The following is an 8,964-nucleotide window of genomic DNA, read 5'->3' on the forward strand; positions in this document are numbered from 1 at the left end:
CCCCCAAGTTGACCAAAGCTTTGTGAACAGATTTGGTAGTTAGAAATTAAGTGAAGACTATTATGTGCACCTGCATGGGTGTGTTTGTGTCTATGTCTTAACATTTTGCTAGTTGTAATGAATTTCAAGTGGTATCTAATCTTCAGTGCAAACCTGTCTGGCTATGGGGCAGAAATATTAACTTGCTTGGAAGAAAATGAAGATTGATGACACAAAGAGCCTGCAACCATAGAAAACCTGACACAGGGTATTTCGTGTAACCCATAGACTTTGAAATGATTCTGGAATTATTTTTTAATCAGTGTAAATAGGTATGTCACATTAACATACCATTAGGGCTGTGTATTTGATCTGCATTATACTTGCATACAGAAGCATAATGAAAATGGTAACATAAGGAAAATAGTTAAACTGCTGAAAATCAAAGCTGGGTCTTGAATATGCAAAACAGATCCAATTTTAGTATATCTTCTTCCCATCTTATGAATAAAGGAGGGAAGATATGAAATGTTTAAAAGTATGTTTTTAGTTACCCTGATTACTCAGGTGTGAAGCAAGTTTTGGACTGCACTGATTAGAGTGTATTTATTTTGATTAATAGGATGGCATTATGCTATTGACTACCACTTTTTTATGGTTTATTTCCCCATGCATTTAAAACTTATGATACTGTGATGTGTAATATCAGGAAATGTAGCATACATTCAATAATTATAATTTAATTTTTATTTCATTTTGGGGTACTTATATGAAATGAAATGAAAATTATTTTTCAAAAACTCTGTCATTTACTCCCTCTCCTCATCTGTCTGATTAAGTCAACCAACATTTATAATGACTATTATTAAATAGTCTGTTTTAACTACACAACACCATGGAATACTATGTTAAAAATTTATTCCTGCTTTGTGTCTGAAAAAGCTATTTATGTCATGGCTTCATTTGTTTAAATTTCTTCCTATCTTATTCATTTTCATCACTTTTAATGTCTATGTTGTTTATAGTCATCATCATCATCGTTTAACGTCCATTTTCCATGCTAGCATGGGTTGGATGATTTGACTGAGGACTGGTGAACCAGATGGCTACACCAGGCTCCAATCTGATTTGGCAGAGTTTCTACAGCTGGATGCCCTTCCTAATGCCAACCACTCCGAGAGTGTAGTGGGTGCTTTTACGTGCAACCGGCACGAAGGCCAGTCAGGCGGTACTGGCAACCGCCATGCTCAAAATGGTGTATTTTATGTGCCACCTGCACAGGAATATGAATGGTTAATTGAAAACTGGTGCTTTACTGGTTACAATGATAAGGGTTCAGGTTGATCCGATCAACGAAACAGCCTGCTCATGAAATTAACATGCAAGTGGATGAGCACTCCACAGACATGTGTATCTTTAACGTAGTTCTCTGGGAGATTCAGCGTGACACAGAATGTGACAAGGCTGGTCCCTTTGAAATACAGGTCCAACTCATTTTTGCCAGTTGAGTGGATTGAAACATGAAGTAAATGTCTTGCTGAAAGCACACACCGCCCCACCGAGTAATTGAACTCACAACCTCATGATTGAGCCAAAAATTTGTCTTTCTAACTAGTTTGTTTTTGGTTGTTTGATATGCAGTGTTTTTGAAAAAGTGCGCTGGGGTAAAAATATAAATTGCTTGGTTTAATTGTTATATTAAAATTGCAACTGCTATCTTACACAAGATATTAGGAGATAAAATTTTAAATGTTTTGAGGTATTTGATGCTAAAGTTTAAACAGTTTGCACAAACTACTAGCAGTATTGTACACTTACTACAATTCACTGTTGATGAACTTATCCATTTGTGTTTGCATGCACAAAGGTCATCAGCTTTCTCCCACCCTGTTCAGTTTTTAACACATTTCCTTGACTGTTACTTTCAGTTTGTTAATCATCCACAGATCTCAGTTATACTTGATGAAGAAGAGGAAGAATGTTTACATTATCTCAATATGGTGAGTTGGAATCCAAAGTACCTAAGTGGGCAGTGGAGGGTTGAAGTAATTTTTCAATTGAATGCAAGTTTATGTTTCATTGTATTATAGGTGAGATGTACATATTTGGAATGATGTAAGAAAAGGTTGTACTAGTGTCTAGGTTAGTTAGATAAATACTTTTTTATTGCTAGTAACAATACTTAGCTAATTGTGTGTTTAGTACTTTAGTGTGAGCGTACTTTATCTCTCAGCTTTTCCTTTACCTTTAAGGTGACCAATGTCTTATGAGTGGAGGTTGGTTGGTGGAAATTGCAGAAATTCATCATGTGTGTGTATCTGAGATAATTGCTGATAACATGGTGCACTGAGCAAAAATACTTTATATTTATTCTGCCCAGGTTGCATAAATTGGTGTTTTCACTAGTTCAAGTTCCTTAGTATGAAAAACATTGTGTGTGCATTATTGTCTCCTTCACACGATAGATATGGATGTCACCATCATGCAAGAGGTGTATTTTCTTTGCAATCTTCTAAGAAAACATGCCCAGTCATGGGGAAATGTTGCCTTGCTTGGAAGCAGGTGAATGTTGGTGATAGAAAGGGCAGTAGACCATAGAAAAATCCGCCTTGACGAGGCTCTGTACACCAATCTTAAGATATTTTGCTAATACATAATGCACTTAATAAAGGGAAGCATTTGTGCTAAAAAGAGGTATTAAATGAATAGGTGTAGCAACCAATCTGACATTCTCTATTGCTCACATTAGACAAATTTAAGCTTTCTTCTAATTTATGTGAGAGATTTTGGTTTCGGACATTGGATGACCTTTCAACAATTATTTATTAGGTCATAAATTGGAATAATAACTATTATTGGTATAATACTTTGCTTTTTCTTAAAAAGAAATTTATTGTGTATACCATGTTTTCTCAGTAAATTGGTTCCTGGATTGATTTTAGATGGGTGTCTGTAATGCATATCATTTTCAATTTCTCTAGGTGGAAGTTGAAGAGTTTGAGGATATTAAGTCTGGATATAGAGTCAAATTTCATTTCTCACCAAACCCATATTTCTCAAATGACATTTTGTGCAAGGAGTTCCACTTGGCAACGACGGGTATGTCAAATATTTCTTCATTGTGTAAGTGTTCTTCCTTCCGAATTAGATTGTAAATCCCTTTGTTTCATGTTTGTTAACTACCGTACTTGTTTTTTAGTATTCTACATGTGACCTAATTGTGTTTGATTTTCATTGGATTGTCTATATTTTAAAGAAAGAAAGGAATGCACTGTGGAGAGCTAAAGGAATATGAATTTCATTAGTTGTTTATCCAGTGTTTTGTCACTTGTGGACATGTAGGTGCTGCTGTTTTCAAAGTTATCTATAATTTGAAATCAGTGCTAATACACTTCTTTGGATTGTGTAGCTGTTAAATACAAAACTACTGTTACTGTTCTTTTATACAATATTGTGAGGTTAATGGCTGGGACTAATTTTTTCTTTCCTATTGAATTTTTATGTGTGTGATTGTTAGTCTGGTATGGAGGGAGGGGGCTGCACCCATGTTCTTTGCAGCACCTCTGAGACTAATTAGATTAACTACGTTAGTGTTCCACATAAACAGCTGCAAGAAAGATGGTGAAGAGGACTTCTAGGGATCAAATGTTCTGAGTCAAAAGAACTGAATGTATTTCTTTTAAATAGGGACCTAGTTTCGGCAGGTTAAAAATTTAACATCCTACTATGCATCTTGATCCTGTGTTCTGGATGTTTGGTTTTTCTCTTAAGACTGGCAGTTCCTTTTGGATGTGATAATGTCAAGTTTATGAGAGATGAGTTTTCTATGGATGTAATTCCCGTCCATTGCAAAATATTCCAAGAGCATATGATTCCTTTTCCCCACAGTTAGGTGAGGTAAGGTTCTTAACTTGCCAAGGCACACCATAATACTATGGAGCTGTCAATTCTTTCATATAGCTGTTAAAGAGTACACCTGGTAATACTGCTTACTGTGTTGACATTGATTCTTACTTGATAAATTGGGGCTGTTTATTCATTTGATATTATGTTATCTCCACTTTTTAGGGGACCCTGCTTCAAAGTCAACATCTATCAACTGGCAGGATGGTATGGATCTGACAAAAAAGGTGCAGCGAGAACAGATTGTGATTGCTGATAGAAAGAGAAAGCATCAACCTAACCGGACTTTTTTCACCTGGTTTTTAGACAATAAGGATCCATCAGCAGATGATATAGCTGAGGTAAGATTTTGGTCTTAGAATCTTCAGTTTGAGATTTAAATAGAAATAGTTTTGATGTATGGTTAATTGAGGCTAACCAGCCAAATAAGTTTCCATTGCTAATGAAAGAGGTAAAATTTCTTTTAGCTATTAAAGAAAAGGTAGAAAAGGGGCCACTTTTGTAAACCAGACTTCATGCTTAATGAGATGTATTTACTTAACGTGTTCCAGCCTAGGCTGCGGCTCTGTTGAGGAACTGCTGTACCTTTTTTGTTGAATCTGAGAAAAGAAAGAAGTGATAAATTATCCATTCTGACACTCTACTTCTCTAAATATTTTCTGGACTGTACATCAGCATTCGACTTGCCTTTTGCAAGAAAGGCTTTGCCATGATTCCATTTAATGTGCCTTCTGTGAAAGCCACCTATTTTGTTGAGCATGGTTTTATTACTTCCTTTTATCCCCTTTACACTCAAAAGAAATGCTTTGTTGGTGTGACATTCATTGTTTGATGTTTGCATAATTTAGCTGGCAGCTTTAGAAAAGAATTTTTCTTTAGGTAAATTGAGACCAAATATCAAGCTAAATTTCCATTTGAAATTAGGTCCTTGACTTTGGAGAAAGTATATCTGTTCATAGAGTAAATATTTTGGGAAAGCATTTCCATTTATCTACTTTTGTTAACTTTTCAGGTAATCAAGGATGATATGTGGCCCAATCCATTACAATATTTCTTGGCTCCTGACATTGAAGTAGAAGAAAATGGCGTCAGGTATATATGTATTCATTTGTTGTCTTTTTTTACACTATTTGCAATAATTGTATTCAGTCTTCATTTAATTTCCCATTTTCTATATAAAGGTGGTAAATTGGGTTTCCATTTAAACATTTGATCAATCCAACTATAGTTGCCCACATTAACTTTTTATCCAGGTTAATCAAATGATTTGGGTATTCAGTCCATGATTGTAAGGTCGTAAGTTTGATTCTTAGTAGCACGTTATGTCCTTGAGGAAGATAGTTTATTTCATGTTGCTCCAGCTGGCAAAAATGAATTGTACCTGTATTTCGAAGGTCCAACCTTGTCACATTCTATGTGTCCTGCTGAATCTCCCTAAGTACTATGTTAAGGGTACACATGTTTGTGAAATGCTCGGCTACTTGCACATTAATTTCACAAGCAGACTGTTCTGTTGATCGGATCAGCTGGAATCCTCATCATTGTAACCAATGAAATGGCAGTTTTTAATGAAAACTTATCCAAAACAATGAAATTTTGTAAGCCCTCTTTTAGTTTATATATCATGGCTTCCATATTATTGAGTATCAATTTGATTATATCATCAAATGACAGAAATCAGAACTTAGAACAGTCCATTTCAGAGATTTGATTGCATGAGTTTTTAGGGTTTGTCAGAGGTCACATCTTACATTGGTGACATTAAACTGAGGCAGGGACTACCAAGTGAATGGGTTGGTGATGTTGCAGGTAGAGCTGATACTGGTGTGTAAAAGTCCACCTGTATATTAAAATAAATAAATAAATGAATCCAATGTGTGCTGCATTGCAATTGGTGAAAATAAAGTTCATAAAGGCTGGTTTAAAACACATAATTTATTCAAACTGTAATAAGTACTGGTACGATGTCATGAGAATTTGTTTTTCTGTGTGTGTATGTAAAACCATTAAATAGTGCAGCGAGACAGGAAGAAATTGCATGACTTACTATATATTTTAGTTTATATAAAGCAGAGTGGAAACTGATATTCATAAATTGAGTCGCGTGGGAAGGTGATGTACACTGAAATAGTAGCATGTCGAAGGAGGCGATGTTGTCACTAGGGCTGTCAATGCTGTAACTCTATGCTATTCAAAAAAGGTGCACAATACTGCTAGGTGGAAGTTGCTACTGGTATCCTTCTGCAGCCAGCTCTAATTGATTGAGGTGGGCATAGCACAACTGTGCTATGCCACAACAACAAAATAGATCTTTTCTGTCTCACTACACTACCCCTCTGCAAACTGCAAGTCGATAGAAGTATGCAGGAGGAATGAAAAATGCAAAGCAATGGAAGAAAAATTACAAAGCAAAATATACATTTCAAGACAGCAAAATGAAAACAGTGTTCAGAATTGTGAAAGTATGTGTTGTAGATGAATGTGATGAAGGCTGAGAAAAATTGTGCATATCAAGAGAATGTATAAGGGACAGGTATCTATTTGGGTAGTTCAAAAATTAGTGTGAGTGAGCATGTGGAATATGCCAGTCATAGTGTGACTGAGGCAGTGTGCATGAGTGCGTGCATTCTCAGTCCATAACGTCAGTGAAAATTTTCTTGCAGAATGCATTTGGTATGAAATGCCTTCAAAGATGAGCAGAAGCACATGTGTGTCATGCTGGCGCATTGCAAGAGACAAGCAACTCTCTCTATTAAGTACGTGACCAACCAGGGGTCTAATAGAAACAAGTTGTGTCTTACAAGGGCACAGAGAACATGAGATAGCAACTAATGAAAGCAGATCTTGTGCATGTGTGTAACTGGGTGTAGGCATGTGTGTATGAACATTGAAAAATGAAACGAGCAAGAATGACAAATGTGGCTAGAAAGTGTCTTGGTTTTGAAAAGCAAAAGGGATAACTGAAATGTAAGGAAAAGTTACAGTCTATATACAAGAGTTCAAAGGAGGCAAGATGCCTGAAAGCATTGATAAAACAGTTGAAACACGGCAACAATTGCTATGCCTAATGCAATACCACAAGCCAAAACTTTGCATCAGAGACACAGGGGGCAACAAAGGATGCTGTAAGGTGGTTACTTCTCGGAGTCATAAAACTAAACAGTCAATCAGGTGCGAAGAGCTGGAATCAGCTTCAGGAAGTGGGGCTGGAGAATTTCAGTGAGTTGGGGCAAAAGTCCAGGGCAGTGAAGGCTGAAACATTGATAAAACCTGATTAAGCCAAGAAAATGGCACAGCCATCAAAAACAAGTCAAAGGAAGCAGGTCCTCAATGGTTCCAGCATTGGTAAAAATCAAAGGTCATCTTCAATGCTGTGTCCAAAAGTCAAATTGAAGCGAGGCTGCACATAATGACAAGTGGGAAAGGTGGGTAGCAAAATTCACATTTATGGTTCAGACAAAGCAGGATGCCATAAATGTAGTTTAACGTGTTCATTTCTTGTGCATAATTTTTTATTTGAGGAATATTTCATAAAGAAATATTCCAACTTTAGGTTCATAAATTTTTGATGGTAAATGGTTTTTTTGCAATATTGAGGATAACTGGAAGTTCCTACAAGACAACTTGCTAAGAGCCACAGACCAAATTTGTGGTTAGTGCAGGGCCCCAACCAAGCCTAGGGTGATGTGGTGAAACAGTGCAGTTGACGGGGCCATTAGGGCAAAGAAATCGGCTTGGAAGGATTTGAAGGGTGGTGGTAGCAAGGAGATACATCAAGCAGCTAGAAGGGAATCTAGGAAGCGGGTAGACTAAGCCAGGGGTGCAGCAGAAAGGCAAAGCTTGCCAATGTTATGCAGCGTGAGACAGTGTGCCAGGGAAAATTGTGGTATTGTTGGAGAGAAGTGTATTGGCATGGATAATGGTGAAGACATGGGAGAAAGAGAGTCTGCCTACTGTGGATCCAACAGATGGACAAGCAATCTGAATAGACAGTAGCATGATAGGTAAAGCAATGAAGGATATGAAGACCAGGAAAGTCCCTAGCCCCTCATGTATCAGCACTAAGATGCTTAAAATAACGGATGGTATGGGTTATGGCCTAATCACCTGTATAGTTAACCAGGTTGTACATGAGGGAGTTATACCCAATGACTGGTGTAGCAGCATCATAGTCAACTGCTACAAAGGTAATAGTGACGCCTTAGACAAAAATAATTGCAGAGATATCAAATTATTGGATCAGGCGATGAAAGTTACTGAGAGTCTTAGCCCGACTAATTAGGAAGAGTTAGTCTAGATGAAATGTAGTTTGGTTTTGTGCCAGGGAGAAACACCACTGATGCTATATTTCTGGTAAGGCAACTGCAGAGGTACCTAGCCAAAGATAAACCTCTGTACTTGGCTTTTAAGGTTCCCCGATCCCTTACCTGGTGGTCGATGCAGAACCTAACAATAGACAAGTGGCTGGTGAAAGTTGTATGAGCCTTTTCCAGAAAAGTTAAGATTTGACTGCTATTTATAGCATTCCCTGTTACCACGTAACAGCTATTTGCATTCATATCAAAATATTTACCAACTCTTTTCCTTCCATTTATTTTTTCCACTTTATGGAAGTCAATATTTTCTCTGTTGACATCCACCTCAGTTTTTTTTTTACTATTCTCCCAGTTCTGTGCTTTCTGGAAGAGAAACCCTCACATTATCTCAAAGCTACGAGAGTTCACTGACGTGATTTGTTTATTTTACAGAGATGTATGAGCCATGTACAGGGATGCTACCAGTAAGGTGAAGGTTGGCAATGAGTATAGATCGCTATACTCATTGTACAAGTAGGGGTTTAGCAAGGATCAGTTCTCAGCTCCTTCTTGTTCATCATAACCCTCCAGGCAATAACAAAGGAATTTAAAATGGGCTGCTCCTCTATGTGAATGACCATGTTCTCCTAGCCAAATCACTTCAAGAACTAGAGAAATTTCAGGTGTGGAAGCACGGTCTAGAATCGAAAGGTCTTGTTAATCTAGCAAAAACCAAAGTCTTAGTAAGTAGGAGAGCAGAAAAACTACAAACCCCTTCGGGTAGATA

General features: G+C 37.1%; 1 protein-coding gene across 2 annotated transcripts in view; it reads left to right on the forward strand.

Annotated features, from left to right (window-relative positions):
• Nucleotides 1-8,964, forward strand: part of LOC106882192 (protein SET) — a 19,021-nt gene that overhangs the window by 6,388 nt on the left and 3,669 nt on the right. The window contains exons 2-5 of one of the 2 annotated variants that reach the window (XM_014932779.2): nucleotides 1,908-1,979; nucleotides 2,961-3,102; nucleotides 4,048-4,223; nucleotides 4,895-4,974. In XM_014932779.2, the coding sequence (XP_014788265.1) occupies nucleotides 1,908-1,979; nucleotides 2,961-3,102; nucleotides 4,048-4,223; nucleotides 4,895-4,974 (470 nt within the window). The remainder of the gene's footprint in view (nucleotides 1-1,907; nucleotides 1,980-2,960; nucleotides 3,103-4,047; nucleotides 4,224-4,894; nucleotides 4,975-8,964) is intronic. The other variant, XM_014932781.2, reaches the window with a different exon arrangement.

This window comes from Octopus bimaculoides, chromosome 6 (assembly GCF_001194135.2).
Source record: "Octopus bimaculoides isolate UCB-OBI-ISO-001 chromosome 6, ASM119413v2, whole genome shotgun sequence".
Taxonomy (NCBI): Eukaryota; Metazoa; Mollusca; class Cephalopoda; order Octopoda; family Octopodidae; genus Octopus; species Octopus bimaculoides.